Source organism: Phyllostomus discolor, chromosome 1 (genome assembly GCF_004126475.2).
Source record: "Phyllostomus discolor isolate MPI-MPIP mPhyDis1 chromosome 1, mPhyDis1.pri.v3, whole genome shotgun sequence".
NCBI lineage: Eukaryota > Metazoa > Chordata > Mammalia > Chiroptera > Phyllostomidae > Phyllostomus > Phyllostomus discolor.
Window position 1 is genome coordinate 74,633,940 of NC_040903.2, and position 26,173 is coordinate 74,660,112.

At 38.1% G+C, this 26,173-nt stretch overlaps 1 protein-coding gene across 8 annotated transcripts in view; it reads right to left on the minus strand.

The window, feature by feature from the left end:
- TASOR2 (transcription activation suppressor family member 2) overlaps positions 1–26,173 on the minus strand; it is a 77,733-nt gene that overhangs the window by 2,923 nt on the left and 48,637 nt on the right. For all 8 annotated transcript variants that reach the window (XM_036024986.1, XM_036024970.1, XM_036024975.1 and 5 more), the window contains 6 exons: positions 19,915–20,785; positions 17,671–18,100; positions 11,076–14,867; positions 3,641–3,766; positions 2,773–2,926; positions 1,586–1,691 (listed from right to left, as the gene is read on the minus strand). In XM_036024986.1, coding sequence (XP_035880879.1) covers positions 1,586–1,691; positions 2,773–2,926; positions 3,641–3,766; positions 11,076–14,867; positions 17,671–18,100; positions 19,915–20,785 — 5,479 coding nt within the window. The remainder of the gene's footprint in view (positions 1–1,585; positions 1,692–2,772; positions 2,927–3,640; positions 3,767–11,075; positions 14,868–17,670; positions 18,101–19,914; positions 20,786–26,173) is intronic.

The window sequence follows — 26,173 nt, forward strand, 5'->3', positions numbered from 1 at the left end:
GATGATGAATTTCCTTCCAGGCTTTACCTTTTGTACATTTCAATTTATGATTGGCATCACACTGTACAAAGTTTTAAGATACCAACTTTCCTGTTATAAGTTTCTACTTACTGTATTGTTTTGTATGGCGTTACTTTGCAAATATTAAATAATTATATAATAAAATTAGCCTAGAGGTGGAATTGAGGCTGGATTCATAGTTACTGATAGCTACCCATGGCTATAAACACCTTGGTGGTTTTTAAAAGCTAGTTAGTTTTTAGTTTTAAATTCCCACAAAGGTCAAAGGATATGATGAGTTCTCTGATGAGCTCTCATTACAATAGCTCAGTACTATTTGAAGAGCATATTATGATGACAATAGTGATGTTATTTCTCTTTATCCAAAAATTCTGTGAATGCTAAATAAACTTATTCTTACTAATTTTATAGATCTGCTCTGGCACCTCAGTGCTTTGGGTTGCCTCTCTCATTATTCTTTAGTTGAACCTTCCTCTAAACTGCTGTCTAATTCCCTGTGAACTTGTGGTCACAGCCTTGGACCCTGTTAGCTCCTGGTTGTCCTTTCCTATGCCTCTCCTAAGGTCTGTTCTGTCCTCCCCCATGCTTCATTTTCCATATCATTAAAGTGGGTGTTTACTATCCATCTCCTCTATATAAAGTTAGGATGAGCTAATTGAAGTAAAACACCTAACAGTGCCTGAAACAGTCATTTAACAAATGCCTCTGTTAAATCTATTCCTTTCCCAGTCTGTCTCCGAGCTCCAGATCTTCCTTTCCCAGCTTCACTAGAACCTAGAGGCACCCTTGGACCCCAAGTCTCCTTAGCTGAGGAATCAATACTTCTCTTTAAAAAACTTCCAGCTCTACATAGAGTTTTGCCTGTTGGTAAGCTATTGTTTAAGGGTAAAATTCAATTATGGATATAATCTCATCTCAATTTTTCCATCATACTTATAACTGAGGCAATTTAAAAAGCATTAATGTCACAAGCCCATACTTCAATTTATTTTTTATGGTTCATGGTAGTAGAGCCTGAACTTAACTCCATGGACATTTTAGGACCCTTACTTCTGACTTCTTTGCTTCTGTTGGTCTATACAGTGCTACTCAAAGTATATATGCCTGTAAACCTTCTGTCTTTTTAACCCTAACTTGAGAATATATTTATTATTTGAGAGAGAGAGAGAGAGAGCGCGAGCGAGCGAGCGCCATCGATCAGTGCCTCCCATACACACCCTGACTGGGGATCGAACCTGCAACCTTTTGGTGTACAGGATGATACTCCAACCACTGGCAGCTGGCCAGGGCTGTGCCTATATACCTTTGACTACAACACACAGCTTCCTTCACTGAAGGCCCCGCTACAAAAACATAATCCAAAAAAACCAGTCAATCGAGCTAAACACTGTTTAGTAACACATGATTTCCATTCCAGCACAAACTTACCTTGAGTACCAGTCCAGAGCATGCTGAACATTTCAGGGTGACTCACGTGTCAAAGGTAACGGGAGGGAAAGCGAAGGGAAGGAAGAACTCTTCCTATTCCCACCTCCCCCAAGCCCTTGCTGACTTCAGGCCTTACCGTACATCTTCCTTTAGCTTTTTACTTTCCCTGTAGTGAAGCAGCCACTTCCACCTTCCATTTTCATTTAGTTTCTCCAGGATTTTGACAATTTCCTTTAGTTGAACTGCAGAGTAGAAAAAGTTGTGTTTTAAGGCTTTTGGCTTATCTACTTAAAGTCTAGAATTTATTACTTGTAAAAAAATAAAACCCATGTTTGAGTGTACACTATCATTGCCACTTTGCAGCTGGGCAGGATCCCATACTGCATTTCAAAGATACGGCAACTTATGGCACCTCACTTCAGTCCTACCTACTCACACTGCAGTAGCAGAGGACTGTATAGAGAAAGAGCACTATGATTACCAGCAGTTAAAGCTCTGAATGTAGTACAAAAATCACCGAACCTCACATAGAAGGTTTAGTTGCAACAGCAAAAGTCTAGGTTTCTAAATACAGAATGTACAAATATTTTTCAACTTCAGTTTCCATGCACAATTCATGCTTGTTAATAAGGTATATCCTCCTGATCCTCTAGCCCTAGAAGTGGTGTATCAGCATTTAGTTCTAATGTGGCAGGTTTTGATCATACATAAAAGTGTCTGCCCTGTACTCTGACAGGCTAGGTCCATTCAGTGCCCTGAGAGAAGCAGATTATACAGTTGGCCGTTGTGCAACATGGAGTTAGGGGCACTGACTGCCCACCTAATGGAGTATTGTGTATAACTTAAGTAGGTTCCCTGTATACACAGATACCCAGCCTCCAGTTGACCCTTGAACAACATGGGTTTGAACCACTCAGGTGAAGTGTAAGCAGATGTGTTAGTGTTCGAGCAGATGACTGACACAACTTTCAGTGGTCATTTTTTAAGATTTCCATATCAACAAGATGGTAAGGGAGACAGCAACAGGTATGGAAGAGGGCTGATTGTAAACAAACAAACAAAATTCTGTAGCTGACTTGATTTCGCAATCGAAGAAGTCAAATGTTAAAAAAATCTCAAATTTGTATGACTATTTTAGCCACACTTTTGAAAGAAGGAATTTAGGTTTGGTGGTGAAGACGATTAAAACAAGAGAGGTTAAGAGCACGTACATTGGGAATAAGAACTATACAAAAACTGCTCTTTTCCATGCAATTATTTGGGTCACTGGGTGAGGAGAAACTTACTTGCTTATATTTCAAAGAAAGAAATCAAAAGACCAACCTAATGTTAAAGTTTCTAACATTCTGTCATCTGATACCACAAAACCTCCTGTCTGAAATAGCTCTTGGAAGGTGTAATTGAGAACATCTTCAGGGCTGTCTACTCCAGCAAAGATGACACTGGGAAAATGCTTCAGCTTCAGCAGAGAAGGAATCTGTTCAACACAAAAGGATCTCAAATGAAAATAGGTTCACTGGGTCACTTTTGCCACTTTTATCCAAAAGTTTCAAGATTCAGGACAGCTAAAAATACTTTTAACCTTGATGACTGACAGGTAATTCTACCACACATAAGGAATATTAACTCAATTCATCATCAATGCTACAAACTCATTTAAGCTAGTTAATTACAAAGTGGTCTCTACAACTCTAGAAGTTGGAGGTAGTGAGGGCAGAGTGAGTATACCTGAGGTTTCGGAACCTGTAATCAGGCAGGTAACAAGCTAACACCATCACTCCCTATCTCCAGCTTCACCAGTGTTGGTGCTGTAGGGATGGTCAGTTACTACCTCCTGACAGCAGGGCTGTAGCTATGCCAGTAAGTTAGATCTCTTGGGAGAAGCAATCACCTCTATTCAACTGAGTAAATATCCTAAGAAAAATTCTGCGAGTCCTTTTAAAGCAAGATTTATTCCTATTACATGAAAATTTACTAATGTCTTTATAGCTTTCCCTTAGTTACTACGAATTTAAAGAGGCAATGACAAGTCTAATAATTATAAAATAACAAAAGGCCTGGAATACATTTCTTTGTAAGAAAGTTACTTCCAGGGGCTGAAACGGGAGTAGGGGGCAGAAAACTGTACTTGAACAATGATTGAAATAAAAAAAAAAAAAAAAAAAAAAAAGAAAGTTACTTCCAAACCTACCTGATGCAAATGTGATGAGATATCTTCATTTTTGATGATGACCATTAGTATATCATTCTCTCTGTGAAAAGCTTGACAGAAATGCTGAGGTTCAATTTCTGTGTGGCCTCTTTTCCTCAGAATATTCTGAAAGATTTACAAGTAGCCATTACTAAAAAAGGGATACTTGCACAGAACTACTTTTATTGTTTACTGAGAATTAAAAATATATCCTCTTTACTAAATTATGTCCTAATAAGGCAACATAAATGGCAGTTTGTCTTATTACTAGGTTAGATTTCACCTGTAAAAGAGATGACTCCTCAGTATCACAACAGCTGAGTTTAGAAGTTTATTTCAAAGGCAAAAACCCCCAATATATAATAAATCTCTAATGTCCATAAAGTATCGAAGGCTGATTCTTTCTATTTATTTTTTTAGAGAGGAAAGGAGGGAGAAAGAGAAACATCAATCAGTTGCCTCTGGTATATGCCCCACCTGGGGAACAAACCTACAACCCAGGCATGTGCCCAGACTGGGAATCAAACTGGCAACCTTTCGTTCTGCAAGACAATGCCCAACTAACTGAGCTGAACTGGTCAGGGCAAAATGCTGATTCTTTTTAAACATTAGACTAATATATTGAGTGTCACCCTCTTCAAGGGAATTGCAAAGATGTGCTAAAAAAAAAGTGCCACCTCCAGTCAAAACATTTCTAGAACTCTTGAAAATAATACCCATAACAGATACACATTACTCTGAGTATCATTAATGGAGACTTGGATTTGAACACTATGGGAGATGTATGTTAAACTGTGCATGGTGGTTAGGCACTAACGTACACAGAATAGCACTGATATAGCCTTATTGGAAGGGTGAGTTTATGTAATTAAAGACATCCTTTAACCTGTCCTCCTTTGTGATTTTGACACTGTTTCTGTCTAAAAGATGCTGGAGGTTTCTATTGTACACCTGGATATTCCTAGTCAGACCAAAAACACTGTGTCTTATGATCACTTGTTTCCTTTATAAAAATAAAGTGTTACTTTTGCCAGTCTCCCTTGGATCTCAAAACAACTCAAATTTTGATGATTTCAATTCAATTCAAATTTTGACTCTTGTATGGCAATGTATTTTCAAATAAATTCCTATAGGCAACATGTCTTTTAACAGAGACCACTAAAATATCTAAATACAAATCTTTAGCTCTTATTTTAGTAATAAACTATTTGAGTAACTACATTTTCTGTTCAACATTTTCATCAAATCCTATGTTGTCATGGGCTAGTCTATCATACATTCTGAATTTTGACAATAAAGGACCTCACAGATCTTCCTTATCTTAACAAATAAATGGGGACCTGACATCCCATCACTGACAAATGCTTCAGGACTCTCCAGGAATGAAAAATTATAGGGATAGCTTTCTGACCTTTGCTTTGACAAGACTTCCTTTATTCCATTTACTTTATGTGTCACTTTTCTCACTTTCAGATTAGTTTTACCTTTGCACACTATTTTCTGTTGTAAATAGTGGCCACATGGTAAAATATTATGAAACAACACATTCATTATTGGAACAGGCATGGTATCTTGATGTAGTCCTACCAGACTTATGATCTGTCTCCTGTGTGAAAATGAGTATTGTCTGTGCTCTGTAAATGGTGTAAGAAGTAAGATATTGCACTGTTGCTTTTGAAAAGATGGAAGCAAAAAGAAATCAAGTTTTCTGCTCACTGTGGCAAAACAGCAACAAGGCCATGATGCTAACTCAATCTCAGACTTATTTTAGCACAGGCTTCAGGGATAGTTAGACAAATAAAATTAATTCAAGGTTAAAAAAATTAATTTCCAGGTTACTTTTGGCAGCCAACCACTTTCAAGTAGACTGGAGGTCATTTAATGCTTTTTCAACTACACTGCTTACCAAATGGCATGAAATTGGGACAGAAACTATGGGGAGAGAGTATAGAGACAGATCTGGCAATCATTTATGAAGAACCCTGGAGAAGAAAACAATCCTCAACAAGAACAAAAAATCTGTTATACAAAACGATCAAACTCTGTAAATTTGGAAAAAGCCCTAAATATTTTAAGATCATATTTAAATGATACAAAATAGGAGCCATAAGTTATCTTCAGGAAGAAAGTGTGGATAGCTTCAAGTTAAATCCTGTTATCTGTCATGTCTCCAATCCATTCTCCACACTAGATGAAGGGCTCTCTAAAATGCAAGAAAGATGCCATTCACCTTTTAGAAATCCTTTTCAGTGCCTCTCGAATGACCTTAGGGTAGTCTAAACACCTTAGTGTGATTTCTATTAAGGCCCTTCTTCCTAACACGGACCTTTCTTACATCTCTAGACATGTTTCTCGATAGTACACACTATGCTCCAAGCATACTGACTGGCCCTCTTCACTGTGCCCTTGTGTACCCCCTCTGACCCTTTTGGAAACCCTCTCAGGGTCCCCTTTTCTTCCTACAGTGCTGAACCTTTGACTGAAACTGCCCACTGTCTCTTGGCAGACTCCCAAACCTTGAGGACAGTGTCTGTGCTGTGTCCACTGCATCCTCCACACCAACAACCTCATGTTCACCAGCTTCACATCTGCTTCGGGGAAAAGCAGGGAACTGCCATCCAGGCCTCATCAGCATCTATCTAATGTGCCTTCTGTGATGACTGTCACACTCATCACAAACATCTCCAGGTGTCTAATGTTACTCAGTATTTCAACCTTTATGGATTTATCATATGGACTCCATCATGTGACAGATACTCTGGAACTGACATAGGACTTCTCAGAAGTACTGACAAAGTGAACTCTGCAGCAAATCTAGTTATTTAGAGCCAGAACACTTATTAGTCCCACCGACCATAACCCATTTAAGAGGTCAACCTTGCTAACTTTATTTACTTTTATTTATTTTTAGAGAGAAGAAGGGAGGGAGAAAGAGAGAAATATCAGATTCTTACACGTTCCCAACTGGGGGGCCTGGCCTCCATCCCAAGCAACATGGCCTGATGGTAATCAAACCTGTGACTTTTCAGTTTGCAGGCCAGCACTCAATCCACTGAGCCACACCAGCCAGGATTAGCCTCACTAACTGTAGAAAAATGTCCCTGACTTTCCTGGCTATGCCTATAGCCTTCAAAACAATGTTGAAGCGCCTGTACCATTACACTTACCATATTTTTATATTTATTTCTGTTTCTTTTATCAGTGTTTTTCATTTCCCCTCATCTGCACACATCAGAGCTCTAAAACAGACACTAAGAAGGTCTGCTGTCATTTGAACTGGCTACTGCTGCAAGTGTGGAGGGGCTCTGCTTTGGGCTGGTGCTCCAGACAGGTGAAAGTGGGGCTGGCATGACCGGGGCTGAGCCAAGCAGCAGGCAGACTGAGGGCAATGGAAGCCCTCACAGCTGGAGAAGGAAGCTGCCACTCTGGCAAAGGTCAGGACAGACCTGGTGGTGTTGGATTGGAATTGGAAGGAGCATGCATCCATTTGTGTTTTCAAAACAAACATATACATATTACTTGTACATTTACCACAATCTGTTTTTTTGGCTGTTTGCTGGTTAGATGTAGACACAATGATATCCAGTGACACTCAGGTCACCCACTGCCCTGTCTTGATTCCAAATGCTATTCTTCACTAAAGAGAATCGCAGCTCCCTGGATGGGGGAATATACAAGATAAGCCTACATCATCATATTGCACCACAAGAAGTGTCGGAAGAATTATGGACACTTGTCAAAAGGACACAAGCCAGCTTAAAGGGACTCCCACTAACTAGGTCTGGGACAATCTGAGCATTAACATAACCAAATGGTAACTCTGAGTAAAATAATATGGAACACGGGTACACAATGATAATAAATGAGCAAATGAATAGACAAATGAAAGAGAATGGAAAGATCTACCCTACAGCAATGAACTAATGAATGTACAAGGAATGATGGAATTAGAATATCAGTATGTGGAAACCATCACAGTGATTCAGGTAAGAATCATCAATCTGATAGGTGACAGTCTCACAAGGAATAGGATATTTACAAGTCCTATTGTATTTCCCACTTACTAGTAACTATAACATGTTTATTGTACATTGGAGGAACCTGGCAGAAACCATTTTGACCAAATGAAAAATGTTAATACACTAGGAATCTGACAAAAACTGAGAGGCATGACAAGCAAAGACAATACGTGATGTGGAACTAAAGGTGGAGTCTGTGGCCTGAATAAGCATGGTACATTAATGTTCAGGTCCTGATTTTTAGGGTTGTATTGTGATCATATAAAAAAAGCCCTTGCCCTGGCTGGTGTAGCTCAGTGGATTGAGCTCGGGCTGCGAACCAAACTGTTGCAAGTTCGATTCCCAGTCATGGTACATACCTGGGTTGCAGGCCATGACCCCCAGCAACCGCACATTGATGTTTCTCTCTCTCTCTTTCTCCCATCCCTCCCTCTCTAAAAATAAATAAATAAAATATAAAAAAAAAAAAAGCCCTTGCAGTAGTCTCGTATGACACACTAATGTATTAAGAGGTAAGGGGACATTGTGTCTGCAACATATTTTCAAATGGTTCAGAAATGTTAACCGTGGGGTATCTGGGTGAAGGTTACCATTTCCGCAATCTTTATGTGAATTTCAAATTATACTTTAAAAGTTAAAACAAAAGATAGCTCTGGCCAGGTATCTCAGTTGGTTAGAGTGTCATCACAATACACCAAGGTTATGGGTATGAGCTCCAGTCAGGGCACACACAAAAACCAACCAATGAATGTATAAATAAGTGGAAGAACAAATAAATACACTATTTTTTAAAAAGTTAAAACAAAAGAGAGAATGCTCCCCTTTCCAAAAATAAAATATAAAATTTGAGGATAAAATGAAGAAGCTAATGGTGAACTGAGACAGATTCTGGCTCCTGTGAAGTTACAATTTTACCATGGTTACATCATTTAAAATTTAGGACCGTGTCCTCACCAGAACGTAAGTTACCCTAATATTTAAAAAAATATTTTCTTTAGCCATGCAGAAACTTTATATTTTAATGAAGTCCTATTTGTTTATTCTTTCCTTTATGTCCCTTAATATAGGGGACACATATATATGAAAAGGGAAGGGCTGTCAAGGAATATATTTAAAGGACCCATGGACAAAGCCAAAGGGGGGAATGACAGGGTGGGGAGTGGGGGTGGGTGGGGCAGGGGAAAGTGGTGGCAGGAAAATGGAGACAATTGTACTTGAACAACAATCAATCAATCAATAAACATATCCTGCTTCTGGCCAATTTGAAGGCATAGGTGGATACACTTTGCGTCCTTGCACAACCAAAAGAAGGATAACAATCAATTTAAAAACCAAACCAAACAAAAAACCCCAGAACTGCCAGAAAACTGAACTGTATGGAAGTCCAACAACCAAGGAGTTAAAGAAGAAACATTCATCCAGACTGGCAGAAGAGGCAGAGATGGGTAGCTGGGGTGGAATGAATACAAGGCAAGGCAGTGGCTGGTGGAGCCGGCAGTCCCACATTTGCATGCAGATTAACCAGGACAACTGTGGAGCAAGACAAACTGCCCAACCCAGAGTTCCAGTGTGGGAAAATAAAGCCTCAAAACCTCTGGCTGTAAAAACCTGTGGGGGTTGTGGTGGCAGGACAAACTGCCAATCTCATAGAAGAGTTCACTGGATGGGCCCATGGGGTCCTAGAATGGACACAAGCCCACTCGACCCAGGAATCAGAACCAGAAGGATGCAATTCATTTGTGGGTAGCAGGGGAAGTGACTGAAAGTGGAGGACAGCTGGGCAAGCAGCACTGTTCCCTCTCGGACCTCTCCCTTACATACAGAGCCATAATGCAGCAAAGTAGGTTGCCTCACCCTGGCAAATACCTCAAGTTCCACTCCTTACAACATAACAGGTATGCCAAGACAAAGAAATATGGCCCAACTGAAAGAACATATTGAAACTACAGAAAAAGAACTAAGTGAGGAGGAGATAGCCAACATATTGGATGCAGAGTTCAAAACACTGGTAATCAGGACGCTCACAGAAATGACTGAGTACAGCCACAAAATACAGGAAGATGTGAAGGCTATACAAAGTGAAATAAAGAAAAATACACAGGGAAGCAACAGTGAAGGGAAGGAAACTGGGATTTAAATCAACGATTCAAAATGGAAGGAATAAATATTCAACAGGAATAGAATAAAGAAACAAGAATTCAAAAAAAAAAGTCTGGGACAACTTCCCCAATCTGGTGAAGGAACTAGATATGCAAGTCTAGGAAGCTCAGAGAGTCCCAAAGAAGTTGGATTCAAGAAAGAATACACCAACATACATCATGATTAAGTTACCCAAGATTAAAGATAAGGAGAGAATCTTAAAAGCAGCAAGGGAAAAGGAGACAGTTACCTACAAAAGAGTTCCCATAACTCTATCAGCTGATTTCTCAAGAGACCTTACAGGCAAGAAGGGGCTGGAAAGAAGTATTCCAAGTCATGAAAATCAAACACCCACAACCTAGATTATTCTATCCAGTAAAGCTATCATTTAGAATAGGAAGGTGGATAAAGTACTTCTAAGATAAAGTAAAGTTAAAGGAATTCATTATCACCAAGCCCTTATTATATGTATGAAATGATAAAGGGACTTATCTAAGAAAAAGAAGACCAAAACTATGAACAGCAAAATCTAACAAACTCATAACTATCAACAACTGAACCTAAAAAACCCAAAACCAAAACCAAACCAAGCAAACAACTAGACCAGGAACAGAACCACAGAAATGGAGATTACATGGAAGGTTATCAGTGAGAAGAGAAGTCGGAGAGGGGGAAAAGGTACAGGGAATAAACATAATTGGTAGATACAAAATAGACAGGGGAGATTAAGAATAGTATGGGAAATGGAGAAGCCAAAGAACTTATATACGACCCATGGACATGAACTAAGTGTGGGGGATGCTAGAGGTGAGGGGAGGTGCAAGGCAGAGGGGCATAAAGGGGAAAAAATGGGGCGACTGTAATAGCAAAATCAATAAAATATACTTAAAAAGTAAAGTGATGTATGAAACCAAAAAAGTTCCTTTTCAACAATCCATATTAATGAAGAAAGACAGGTAGTAATTTTTTAAAGTCTCAATTTTACCTTAAGAACATTTGAATTTAAATATGTCTATACTGGTAACTTTCTTGAAAATGAATAACTACATTAATTCTGGAATATCATACATATCTTCAAATACAGTACCAAAGGCAGATAGATACTTGTAATGTAACATTTAGTATGTGGCTAAAAAATTACCTGAGAAACTCAAATACCACCTTCCTGTATCATCTGTTTCTGAAGCCAAGAATGCTAAACTTACTACTTTTAAAATAATCTAAAATTAAACAGCAAACAAAATAATATAAACTGTAAGGAAAATCTGGCACTTTACCTTCGTTCTCACAAAGAATGACTTTTCTTCTGTCTCAATGAGGTAGAACAGAAAGGTGCTTTTGCAAGCCTCTTTCACGACACTTTTTAGTTTGACATGCAAACTGGTACACATGTCTGTAATCATGTCTTCATAGGAGGATGACCTTCTTGGGAAAGATGAATACATCTCTTGAGATGCGGTTTCTTCAGAACTAACATTTGACTCTTTATCTCTGAAAACAACTTGTTTGCTATTCATCACCACCTTGTTGAATTCTGCATATTCATTCAGAATACGGGAGATATCATTCCGAGATTCCTTCAAAGTACTATTATATTTCAGTTTGTTGAGGTGGAAGTTAACAGTCTGATTTCTTTCAGAATTTGTAAGATGATTTCTCTTGCGATTGTGTCTTTCCTCCCAAAAGGATGAACTGTCCAAATTGGTGTACAGGTGGCCTCTCAGGTGCGGGTTCTGTTCTCTGGCATCTGAGTGCATGATAGTTACCACGAGGGGACTTCTGCTCCGGAATGGAGGATGGAGAACTGAAGACTCTGATGTTTTTGGCAAAGGGAAAGCTCCAGAAGCAATTTGGAGTGGGGGCTCCTTAAGAAAGACGGTGGAAAAGGCAGAATGCTGAGAATTGCCACTCTTTACAATTTGTTTCAGTTTCTGTTCAAAGCGCAGATATTCTAGATCTAAAGTGTTCTGTGTAAGGTCATCTGCCACCTGCCAATTATTTGTCCAGGAGCTAACCAAACCATGTTTAGCAGTGAAATTTGAATGCCTCCTCAGGCTGTGCAAAGTTCTTTTGGTATCTTTGAGCTCTTTAGTTATAGTAAAGTTAGTGTAAGTCCTGGGGATACCATGAAGATCTCTGATTTGTACATAACATGGCACACACTTATCTTCTTTTTTTAATCCAACAGACCAGTTTCGGGGAGGTATGCTGGTCTCCACTGGAACTTGATTAGAGTAGGCCCCATCTTCATTATCACTACTGTTTGGGCTCAGGAAAGAGTCATAACCATCTTTTGAAGCACCTTCTTTCTTGTTGTGACTACACTGCAAAGTGCAGGAACCCTCCATGTCTAATTTGAAATTTCTACAATCACCAAGAGAGTCTTGATCAGAGTCTCCAGAAAGTGGTTCATAATGGATGTCAGAATTCACACTAATATCCATGTCTTCACCCAGGGCTTCAGGGTCCTCCTCGGCCCTGACATGGTCACCAGAGCTTTTATTTTCCATCTGTTCTTTAGAGACTCCACAAACAACAGGGGCACAAGATTTGGAAACAAAAAAAGCAGAAGGCTCTTTACTGACATTTTCACTGGTGCCTGATATATTTTGGTAAGAATCAGCATATAAATACATGGGGGAAAGCCTGCCATTCAACAGATCCTTTGTTTTGCATGTTGACGTATCTTGTGGCATATAGATGTTCTGCTTGCCTTTTGGAGACATGGTGTTTGATCTAGAGCTAACACAACCTAGATCCATGTTTTTTTCATGTAACTCAGCTTCAGCTTCACTATTCTTAAGCAAACTAGCCATTCTGACTACTGATATTTCCTGTGTTTGAAACCCTGCCTCTATATTTATGGGTCTTGTACAATAGGTTAAGGCAGTACCATTTAAGTCTGAATGCTTTTGTACCTGTGTATTATCAGCTCCATCAACTGAGTCTGAGCTCAAGGACTGAGCTTGCATGTAATCACATTCATTTGTTTTGATATCACTGCTAAAAAGATTCTCTTTAATGCATTTCACTATGTCACTTGGAGCACTTGTAGAAACAAAGGTGTCAACCAAAGACTTATTTTCCATAATCTTTCTAGGACTAAATGGAGGCTTAGTGGTCTCCAACGCAAGTTGATTTAAGTCTGAATTTCTGTTCTCTAAACTGATTGGCTGTAATGGATTTCCTGACATTACCAATTTTTCTGGACAAGTCTTGAAATCAGTTCTGTAAGTGGCAGTTGATGCAGGCTGGTTTAACTCTGTATGGCAGCATGGCACCTTTTCTGAGAAGGAGAAACCCTTATCATACTCACTTTGGACAGTTTCCTCAGTTACTTTACCCAGAAGTGTTAAATGTCTATCTTTTTTTCCTGGATGATTATTTAATACTAAAGGTATTTCAGCAGAAAGCTGTATTTGTTGTACCCGAGTTAAGTTATCTTGTCCCACTGGATGGATAGGACCAACATAAGAATTTTCTTTTTCTGTTAAGGCCAAATCTAATGATGTAATCTGAGAGAATTTTTCACTTTTCTCACACTGTGTATTAGGATGTTTTAAACTAAATGGAAACACAGCCTGAGATGGTTCTATTTCTTCATCTGGTACCTGAGGGTCAGGACTAGAAGCTGGTGATACTTCCTCAATTAAAGAACCAAAGGGAAAGTCTGAGGTAACATTAACTTCCTCTGTGAGCTCAAGGGCACAAGTTTCCTTAGGAAGCATTAAAGTAACCACTTCTAAATTATCATCTCTTTTCTCCTTTCCTAATGGTTTCTCTGATACTGTGCGAGGCATTGATGTATATTTAGCAGAATTCACTTCTCTGTTTTCTATGAAAGTCACTTTTTCTGGCTCAGTTATGTCTTTATCCATATCCTGGAGTTCTAAATTTGATAATGGAGCCTCCTGATGTTGCTCTGTTTCACCAGCTGGAATTTCTTCTCTGGGACTTGTAGGTGGTGATATTGTGAGAGTTAGGTCAATGTCAGAATCTTCCTCTAACTCCAGGCTTACCTCCTCTCCATTTACAGACAGGCTGGTTTGTTTAGCAAATGTTGAATTAAATGATTCAAAGTTCCTATTTTCACCATTTAGACCACTCTTGTCACCCTTTAATTCTATAGAGCCATTTGATGTATTACTTCTTGATGGAATGCAGTTAAGTGAGTAATTTTTTTGCAGCATGGCAGAGGCTGATGATGAGGCTTCTTCAGTCTGTGATGGCTCCAAAATCTCTTCTGAAGATATGCTTATGAGACTCTTAGGCTGCAGAAAAAATTCTTGAGAGAGTTTCATTTCTTCTTTAGGTAATGAATAATTAGACCTTCTAACCAATGGTAATGCCTCCTTTTCCAATGAATTATCAGATGGCAATGATGTGCCTGGAACAGGACTCTCTTTGTGTAATGAACATGTTTGGTTATTAGCTAGTGTCTCTCCACTTACCGATGAAGCACAGAAGTACTTAGTACCTTTCTCTCCTGACGTTGCTAGAGACAGAATGTCCTTAAGACTTTGTGTTTGTACCTTTTCAAACGTGGACACAGGAAGTCTAAGGCTTGAAGCAGGTGATACTTGTTTAATCAATTCCATATTAAAGGTCACAGGTTTATCAGCTCTACTTACAATTTCTGTCTGTATTGGTATACAGGCATTTTTTTCGAAAGTGAGAGTAACTGGTTCCAGATTAATCATTACATACCCTGTATCATCCTTCTTTTTCAATGAAGCTTGACAGTCTTTGGTTTGGGGGTTAAGGGCCTGTAAACCATTTGCTTTTGCTTGCATTGTTGCATGAAAAATATCAACTTTGCTCTCAAGGGTGCTATACACAGGTTTTTGACAAATCGCTGACTGCTTGCTAATCCCATCACAAGTCTTGGTGAATGTCGTTTGTGTGACAGTATCATAAGAAGTCACTCTTGTGCTATCAAGTAGCTCAAAGATTTTCTCTTCACCAGGAGTAGAAGGTCCATTAGTTTGGGAACTTCCAATGTTAGAATGCATCAGATTAGAAGTCTTTAGTTTATCTGATGATTCTGGTTTGGCATTCTCCTCAGTTATCTGAAATGACCAAATTAAAAAACAAAACAAAACACACAAAAAAAGAGTCAAACAGATTTAAAAACACATGTGAAAAACAGAATAGACAAGGATTAAATTTAATTTTAGTCTTTTGAGTCTTCTAATCTATAAGAACAAGACAGGGTAAAGATCAAGCAAATCCCTCTCTTTTAGACAGGTTTAAAATACCCCACAAATAGGAATTTGTTTTCTTTAAACATACAACACACCGATTGTATATCCAAAACTTTTAAATTACACAGCCCATTTTTTTAAAGGACTTTTAGGAAGGAAAGTGGCTAGACCACTGACACTTTAAAGCCTTGAAAATCCAGCTTGTTTGCTAAACAGCATTGCTTAATTTGGAAATGCAGCTCTAGAAGAAAAGTACTCAGTTAATTTTCACTATTTTTAGTAAAATTAAAAGATAACTTTTTAAAGCAAAGAACAACTTTATTTCGAACACTAGCTTTTAACAGACTATAAATACACTGTCATCTGGAAATTTCCCATAAGAACACAGATTAATTACTATATCTTGTACATAGAATATAATGGTATCAGTATCCATTCTGGTAAATGAAAGCCCCTTCAGGGGGCTTTCAGCTATCTTCTTTGTTTATAACTGGAGGTAATTTCTCACTTACTATTACCTCCTACTCAACAGAGCAAAAGTGCAGTTTACATGAAAAAACCAAACCAAAGAGACTGATGGTCAATATGGATCTAGGTTAAACATTGATACCTCTGGATAATTTTGATAATCTCATACACAGGTTGTTGTTTGTTTTTTAAAAGCTGAAGCATGGTCTTGTACAGAACAGGGTAAATGGACTGATTATACAATTGACCATACACCTGTAATTTTTGGAACATTATGGTCACAGATTTCCTGCCATGTCTTGAGACAGCCCTGTTAGAAGTTAGGACCCGTGTTTCAAACCTCACTAAAAAGGTTTCTATCTTAACTCAAGACACAGAGCTGAGTAACTGGCAGGATAGAGCTGAGACTCAGAGTTTAAGAGAACATGACTGGACAGGCACAAACACAGAAAAATCTTAATGCTAAGGGTCATTTGGAGAACATTTCTGTGAACCTCCCACCTAATCACACTGTGACTGTTAATGTTTGACCAAAGTCCTGAATCTCACCGTGCCTGTAGTCTTAGGAAAATGCAAATGATGATAATCTTGATATGTTTTGACTGATAGGTGAAGTGTAATGTTTCTAAAGCAAAGTGTGATCATTTGAAAAAACTGCAGACTTAAACACACAACTAAAAGAAACATGCTAGTGGTTTCTAATACCCATTGTGCTAGAATTCTTTTGGATCCTAGTTGCCCACTTACAGAATAAGGGACTGGTATAGCACATGCGTGTGTTACCTTTAAAGTACAGGTGTAGTATCCAGGAAGATGATGGAAAAATTTTAAGTATATGCAATAGAAAGGTTTAGGAATCATTAATTTTAATACTCTTCTTCCTTCTTAATATTCTATTTCATGTTTGTAAAAGACCATTCCTAAAATTAGTACTGATGATAGTTAATTATATATTACCACAACAAAAAATACTTTTTAAGAATATTGTGTGTATGTGTGTATTAGATTTAGCCTGACTAAACCATATTTTCTTACTCTAGGGTAGTAATTCTTAACTGAATTTTAAGAATCTCATTGATTATCAAATATCTATGAACCACATCAAGAGAAAAATCATATGCATACATAAAACATATATATGTATACACATGTAAACACACATGTGCACAGACTCTGACATTAAGAAATAATCGGATTGCCTAGATTTGAACTCTGGCTTGACAATTTACTATGTGACTTCAGATAATTCCCATACTCCTTTATGCCTTAGTTTCCTCATCTATTACAGAGGGGGGAATGGTCCTTACCTCATTGGATTTTGTGAGAATTAACTGACTTAATATGAGGTAAGGGCTCAGACCACTATCTGGCCTATAGCACTCTATCAGTCTTCATTTTGATAATGAAGATGAGCATTTGGAGACATTCACAGACACTTGGACCTGCAAATCCCCAAGTAACCCCAGGTATAGAAACACTGTCTGTTCATGTGAAGACAGGATAGACAAACTCATGCAAAATTATTCTGAAATAAATCTGGGCCCAAAGCTTAAAAGGCAGGTATTTTGTCAATCTATTTACTTAGAATCTTAATACAACTTTTTTATTTGTTCAAGTTAAAATTTAATTATCTGCCTGGCTGAACAGCATTTGAGAAAAATAGAATGAAGCAAAGTGTATTTAGTTATCTATAGACTTATGGGAGGTTGGTATTTTATTTACTGTTCTAGTATTTGTTTTTGAAAATAATTTTAATATATTCAATTAATTTACTTTAATGTTTATCAAAGATTTCTAATATTATCATATCTGATCCTTAAATATCATTCTGGGTAAGACATAATGGATATTATTCGCCTCTTTTATAAGAAAAAAAGGCTCAGATTGAACAGGTAATTTGCCCTATTAAGCAAAAAACAAGTGACACAATTATGGCTGGCTTCCAGATCATCTAGGCCCCATGATTTTTCACTTCTGTTTCTTCAATCAGAAGACAAAAAAGCTCTACCTGCAAACTATCTAGAGAGACCAAAAAACGAAGTTTTGGACATTATAATCCTTTACAAAAACTAGAGGATCTGCTTTCCTAAAAGAAACGAGTGCCTTGTTTTGGATGTGATTTTACATACAAAGGGGGAAAAAAGGAAAGAAAATGTTTTCAAAAGTAATGTCAGGATTTGTAGTACTCAGCTTTACTTACCTCATTATTGTAAGAATACATAAAATTCTGGTTTTCTGGGGTATTTGGATAACCTTCTCTTGCAAAAATTTCTTTCTGTTCATTCTGTACCCAGAGCTCCAAGCCTCTTGTAGGTGGTGGTTTAATGAAAGGAAGCAAGGAGTTAGTGTCAGGGAAGGATGCTTCAGCACTATGGCCTCTGGGAGCTTTCTTTGTCTCCAACAAAGGGGCTACAGAACATCTTTCCACACTGGGGGACTCCTCAATTTCACTGAATTCAAAAGATTCTATTGTGCTATTTATAGACACATATTTGGCGGGGTTGCTGTGCTCTACTACTTTTCGGGATGATCGTATGACTTTGTTTTGATTGCTGTAAAATAGAGCTACCCACGTATGAAGTAAAAGCTTCACTTCTTCCACGTTATCAGGTAAATCAGTGTTCCAGGGCCTGAGATTGTAAAGAAAAAACATACAAAAATCACTGAAAACGTTTATTTTAGATGATTGTCTTCTAAGCAAGTGCCTTTATTATTATCCTTAGTTTTTGTGTTATGCTTAGTTTTTGTGAACTTAGTGTTCATTTTTATTGTAAAAATTACATGAACATGCAACAATGAATAAAATAATAATGAAGTTGATTTAACAAGTAATTATGATGAATCTAATCTACTCATTTTACATAGACAGAGAAGGGAACTGAAGATCAAAGCTTGAAGTGACTTAAACATGTAAATGGTAGAAAACATGATCAAATATTAGGCCTCCTAGCTCCTAGCCTCTAATTTTTCTTTTCTAACATGCAAAGTCTCCTGGACACAGTGTATCTATTAGATGGACATTGGTTTCAGCAGTTGCCCAAATCCTCATTTCCTTGCTTTTGCAAAGTCTGGCTTATTCATTTCCACTTTTGCATTTCTCTTCTAATAATTGGGAAAGTGTGAAGATCAAATTATCTCTGTGGGTAATTCAGCAGAACTATACTGTTTTCATATTACAGTTCTAGAAAATCTCCTGAAACCAAAAGGGGAAATACAAAACAGTTCTGGCCACTGCCAGACAAAAGGATAGCAAAGAGCTGGATTGGGATGAGTCAGAAGGTCTATAGAGCTAGGTTTCAGTTAAACAGGGTTAAGGCTAAGATTTGAAATGGCCCTCACCAGTAGATGGGCACATAAATATATGTATGTTCTTCTGAGTGTGAGCTCATAACTGAATCAAGGAAAGAAATCTGACACAAAATTTAGTCATTCACATATCAAATATTCCACTAATAGGTAGCTCAATGTCATATAATACAGCTAATGCTTCCTGTTGATAGTAATGATACTATTCATTAGCATGTGCCAATCACTGTGTAAATCCCTAATGCATATATAGTCATACCACGGTACTTGTTGGCTTCAGAACTCGTCAAGCCCTGTACTCATCAAATTTTGACAAGAAAAAAATACGTCATCACTCATTGCTTGCTTGGTACTCGTCAGTTTCAGCACTCATCATGAGTTCCAGAAACAATTAACGATGAGTACTGAGGTACCACTGTAACATCCTCGTACTGTAGCTACTACTAAACTTACACTTAAAAGTGTTTAATGCTCCACTGGCATTGTCTGGAAGTTTGTTAAACATGTAGACTCTCAGTCCCTATTCCAACAGACTGTCAGAATCTATAGTTCGGGGAGATCCCTAAATGGGTTGTACACATAATGAAGACCGAAAAGCACTGTCTTAAAACATAGGGACTTCTGGTCATAGAAGCCAGGAAGTGGAAGAGTCTAGATCAAAAGCTGCATTAGTCCACACTCCAGAGCCCATGGAAGATTTACAAAACAACCCCTTGTAAAACCTCTCACTCATAGCAATATGATCAACTCCACAAGTTAGAAGTAATTCTTTAAATGTTTCTTCTGAAATTCAGTCTTTAAAGCATTATTTCTGCATCTCACTGTTTTACATTAAGCTCTCATGTAAATATAATCCAAAGACTACAAAACCTTGTGAAAGAACATCTCAAAGTGGAAAGTCATTTACAGGGCTAAAGTTACCTTGCAAAAGTTCTGCATGTGATCACTGATAGATAATGGCAGAACCAGCCTCACATTCTTTAGCATCAGCAAACACAACTGCTTGATATTGACTCACTGAATTTACATACAACACTGCCTTCTCCTTTCCCAAAGTTTGGCACAAGTATTTCTACTCACTACAACTATCTCAATAGGAAATTCACCTCCATTTTCATCAAGTTTCACTCCCACTTACCCATGTAATGCTCTTAGGATAGTTTTCTCCAGTGGGTTGTTGGTGTATTTGCTGTCTAAGCTGAATACATAGTTTGCTTCACATTTGAAAGTGACCTTGAAGGAGCCATTACAGCTGAACACGGTGTGAGAGCAGTAGAAGTCTCTTAAGCTGGAGGAAAGCAATCTGCTCCTGCGCTTGAGTACCGGGTCCTCAGAAAGCTTTTGAAGAGGAGAGATGTTCTGCTGATGCCGAAATGGCATTACTTTCCCCACTGGGGTTCCTGCTTCAGGGCCTTTTGTGCCATTCTTGGTGAAGGCAGGGCCAGGTACCCCTCTCTGCTGTAGCAGCTTCTTTGAATGTTCTGCAAGGAGCAGGGCATAGGAATGTTCCACAGCAACAAAAGAACTTTGGCTCACAGCAGAAGTTTCTAGTGTCTCTTCAGGAAGTGCTGACTGGGCTTCAACAGGGACCTGACTGATGGGAACCTCCTCTTGGCTGACAGTGGAGTCTGATGTCAGATTACTCTTCCTTTCAGAGGAGGGCTGAGGTAACGGTCCACCTTTTTGACTTCTAACTCCTCTATGATATTCATGGTCAGATGTACTGCTCAGAGAATGTTCTTTAGAAAGCAAAACATTGTTTTGTGGCAATTCAGAAGAGCAGGGAAAGTTTCTGGGCTCTGGTGGTGGTGTAGTAGAGGTAGCAGCGCTTAATGCTAGATCAGCTAACAGATTTAGGGCCTGGGAGTCACAACTGACAATGGAGTTCTCAGCTGGAGCTTTCTGAGCCACTGTGGTATTTTCTGGTTGAGTTGTATTTATATTATTAACATCTTCTTGCCCATGTGGTGAAATTTTTGATTGAAGCTGTGAAACAGTTTCTCCTTTGGCTTTAGTATAAAAGAAAAAAAATGCATAGCATTTGATTTCCATATAATTAAATCTTTGCCATATATATTCCTATGGCTTAGTGAAAATCAACGGTTAAATCAACACATTCAAGAAAAACCTCTTGACATGCTACATAAATGGTATATTAAAATTTTACTACCAGACTGAGGTCTTTCCCCACTCTCCGATCTATTATAATGTAATTACCAGAGAAACAAGTCCTAAGGAATGTGCTATTAACAAATCACCCATCAAACTACATACAAGGGATCCTGCTCAGCTGCCCACCCAAAATACCAGTGAATATACCAAAAGCAGAAAACAAGAGTCCTGCCCTGAGAGAGCTTACAATCTAGTGCAAATATAGGAATCCTTAAGTTTGAATTGTATGTTAACATGCTTTCTTAGAAATCATTTCCCTTAATAAGTGATTAATAATCCAAGTTCAATAGAGATGATGATTTTAACCATATTGATGTTTAGTTAAAATATGCAATGATATGAATAAAAACTTTTAAAGTCATGAGTATTCAGAATAGCTAACCAATTTAATCACCTTTTAAAACTTTAATTTTGCACTGAAAACATCTCCTCTCTGTCTGCAAAATAGCAAATCTCCTTGTCTACCGATAATACTCTCTGTTGATAATCAAATCTACCTAACCCATTTGCCTTTAATTAGACAATCTCAAGTGGTTTACTTGCATTGTTAGGACACAGATTCAGCCTTCTCAAATGCACTTATCATGAAGGACAAAATTCATAATACTAGACAACAATTCCCTGTAGCAAGTGGGTAGATGGACAAAAAAGCTAACTGTGCCCCCTTTATAATTAACAGCAGCAGGTCTGGAATGAATTATTATTAACCTCCCTGCAAAGGCCAACAATGACTTCTGGTCAAGATGGTGGCACAGACAGACATGGCTTGCCTCTTCACACAACCATATCAAAATTACAACTAAAATATAGAACCATCACTCAGAGCTACTCAAGTTGAATAGAAGTCTGACAACTACAGAATTAGAGGAACCATATCCATCCAGACTGGCAGGAGGCGCACAGACAAGGAACAGGCCGGTCCCACACCCACTTGTGGGGGATAAAAATTTGGGAGGAATATTTCAGAAGCGACAAGTCCCAGTCCCACATGAGGCCCTCCAGCCCAGGGTTCCAGTGCCAGGAAGATAAGTCCCCACAACTTCTGGTTGCAAAAACCAGTGGGAATGGGGTTGGTGCAAGAACCTGCTTAATCCTTAAGCAGTTCTTCTTAAAGAACCCACACACTGACTCACCTACTCAGACTTACTCCCTCTGAGCTCCAGTACTGGCGTTATAACTTGAAAGGCACCAATGGAGGAACTGAAGTGTTTGCCATCAATGTGAGCAGAAGCCATTGTCCCTTTTCTAAATCCTCCCCTCCCCAGAGCCAGTAAGCTGATGCCATATCTGAGACTCCATTAACCTGGCTAACACTGTTTGACCCTCTTTGGAGATTCCCAGAGATTCTGCCCACCCGAAATACCAGCCCACTCAAGCTGTTTTTCTATGTGAATGGCTTGTCTTGGCTCACGCCCCACAACTTCATAAATCCTGTCAACAAGCAATAGTTTGGCTTCAGTGAGCCCCAGGCCCAGCACTAGCAGCAGTCAGCTTAGAGTCACAGCTTGGCTTCACCTGGGAATCTTCAAGCCCAGCACAATTAGCAGCCATCTCAGATTGTTTTAGAACTCAGGCAAGGTGGCCCCAGGCAAAACACAAGTGGGGACTGACCTTAGCCTGTACCACCCAGGAAACCCCAAGGTACACACTCAATGGATAGCTACAGACCACACCACCACCCTCCCTCTGCATAGGTGATCCTCTACGAAGGGCAGAGGCTGGTGGTCAGTGGTCATAGCCAATCCTTGCAGCTGACTGGGCTTGGTAAATTCCTCCCACTGATCTGCCAACAGCAACCAAGGCTCAACTACAAGAGGAGGGTATACTCAGCCCACATGAAGGGCACACCTCAAGTCCCCAGCCTGGGTGATAGAGGAGGCTGTGCTACTGGACCTTCCAGGATGCCTACTACATTAAGCCACACTACCAAGACAAAACGCAATCAAAGTACAGGGAAGTGGCCAAAAATGAGGAGACAAAGAAATATGACCCAAATGAAAGAACAGATCAAAACTCCAGAAAATGAACTAAACAAAACAGAGATAAGCAATCTATCAGATGCAGAGTTTAAAACACTGGTTATAAGGATGGTCAAGGAACTTAGTGAGGACATCAACAACATAAAAAAGTTTCAGTCAGAAAGGAAGGATATGCTAAATGAAATAAAGAACAATTTACAGAGAAACAGCAGTAGAGTGGATAAAGCTGAGAATTAATCAATGATATGGAACATAAGGAACCAAAAAACAACCAGTCAGAGCAGCAAGAAGAAAAAAGAATAAAAAAAAAAAACCCATAAGGATAGTATAAGCAGCCTCTGGGACAACTTTAAGAAGTCCAACATTCTCATCAAAGGGGTGCCAGAAGAAGAGAAAGAGCAAGAAATTGAGAATCTATTTGAAAAAATGGTGAAAGACAACTTCCTAACTTGGTAGAAGAAATAGACATACAAGTCCAGAGACTCCCAAACAAGATGGATGCAAAGAGGCCCACTCTAAGACACAGCATAATTAAAATGCCAAAGGCTAAGAGAAAATCTTAAAAGCAACAAGAGAAAACAAGTTAGTTTTAGTTACCTTCAGAGGAGTTCTCATAAGACTGTCATCTGATTTCTCAAACTTTATAGGCTAGAAGATATTGGCAAGGAATATTCAAAGTCATGAAAAGCAGGAACCTACAGCCAAGACTGCTCTACCAAGCAAAGCTATCATTGAGAATCGAAGAGCAGATAAAGAGCCTACCAGACAAGAAATAAACTAAAGGAGTTCATCATCACCAACCCATTATTACATTAAAGGGACTTATTTAAGAAAAAGAATATCAAAACTCTGAACAATAAAATAGCAATAAATATGTAACTATTAATAATTGAATCTAAAAAACAAACTAAGCAAACAAGAACAGACACACAATCATGGATACAAACATTTTAATGGCTACAAGATGGGAGGGGGATGTGGGGGAGAATGGGTGAAGTGGTGAGGGGATTGAGAAGTACAAATAGGTAGTTACTGAATAGGGGATATAAAGTACAGTATAGGAGATAGAGTAGCCAAAGGACTTACACGCATGACCCATGGATATGAATAATGGTGGGGGGATTGCCTGAGGGAGTAGGGGGGCAAAAGGGGCAAATCAGGACAACTGTAAAAGCATTATCAATAAAATACAATTTTTAAAAAAGCCAATTACTGATACATTTAAAAAGAAGAAAACTCTGATCTAAGTAAAAAAAAGTGTGTGTGTATGATAGAGAGGGTCAAATTAATCAATCACCATCGAGTTTTTATTTTAAATAGCAAAACCCAAGGGGGTCAGTGGAAGAAAGTGACTCAAAGCCTAGAATTGTCCCATTAGCTCCATGTGTATTGGAATCATAAAATTCATTTTATGCTTTTGACACTAATTTATTGAGACTAATTTCATTCTATGTTAACAGTATGGCTCTTACACAGAATATCGCCTACAAATATGGTCAAGACAAAGAATACTGTACTAACGTCAAGAAAAAGTGTTTGAGTTAATAAATATGCATAGTCTCAGGTAAACCATTTAACTACTGACTTGTCAGAGTTTCTCAATTGAAAATACAATACTGATAATCTATCTTAAAATATACAGGTAAGAGAATGCCAAATGAATTATATAAAAAATATAAAGAGTTCTGTAAATAAAAACTATATTGACAACTTTAGAAAGGACAGAAAAATCATTAGTTTCAGTAATAAAATGACTGAACCTTCTTAAACTCTTTATATTTCAAGCATAGGAAATGAAATAGATTAGTATAGATGATTAAGAAATAAAAGAAAACTTAAGAGATTATTTAAAAGGTGGCAATCTTAAAACTTTAACTTTGAAAGTGGCTGCACAATATATATAGACATTTGAAACACAAGTCAGCTTATTTTTGCATATACATTTTGAAAACTTTTCATTTTCTGTGCTCACTTTTCTGCCAATACCCAATTGCATACAACTTTTCCCATTAGTTAATTAGTCTACAATTATCTGAGAGCCGATTTTATAATGCATTCAAATGACATGGCTAAGAACATAAATATTATATATGAATATATCCTCATGTTACACAGCCAATGATTGGAATATAAGTTATGAATTCCATAATGTTCTCCAAAACCCAAAAGGAAATAAGACAAAGGTGAGAGATCGGTGAGGATCAAAGCAGAAGGAAAATGCCTCACTATGGAGGCAACTTAGGGTGAGCAGGATATGGAGTGGTGGAGGGGAAGGGCATTGGCAAGAAAGGAACATGTTAGGAAAGAGCAGGAAAGAAATACGGACCCTAAGGGTAAGAGTACATAAACTGCCTTGAAAGAGATGGAGAGATTTTGGTTTGGATTCCAAAATTGCAACACTATAGGCCTGACAATATGATGAGCTTTTAAAAATTATTCAGTCATCAATATTAAAAAAAAAACTTAGAAAACAAAAACCAAGCTCATACCTAATGCCATCACCCCAACAAAACCATAGTTTCTTTCTCTAAAATCTCACTAAATACAGGATTTTTTAAAAAGCTAAAAATACATTCAGGGAGAAAGGAGATCAGCAAGATTAGACAGAGAATTGATAGGAATATAAAGGTATAAAACAAATTTTAAAAAACATACAATACAATAGGACTCAATACTGGAGATAAGTAGAACTGCACTATGCACAGAAAGGAAAGTTAATAAGGGACATGGACCTGGAAGAAGAGTGGGTGTGTGTTTAGTTTCAGAGGTAAAGTCTGTGGAGACGATGGCTCTTTCATGTAAACAGGCTGTGTCTAGCAGTTTGAAACACAGAACTTAAGCAGTCTCAGTTGTTTGTTCATATAATTAAGCTTCACTATCCACTTAGCAAAATTAAGAAAGTAAAGCTGCTTTTAATATAAATTTAATGCCTTTTAAAACCAAATACAGAATTCCGTATTACTATTTTGAACAATCTTTTTACAATTCCCTTGGACAAATGAAAGTTATAGCTTACATTTTATAACTGATATGGTCCACAAAAATAGTGCCAGATACTACTTGCTTGTGCATTTAGTCATAAAAACGGCCATTTATGACTCTTGTAGACAGTTCATGTTTAGGCTTTATGCAAACTAAAAAATAGGTCTATTTTGTGATATCTGAGTCCTTTGCACTTTCCTAATTTAGTTTCAATAGAAAATCAAGTTACTTAGTCCCGCTAGTGTCTGAATTAAAGAATATAAC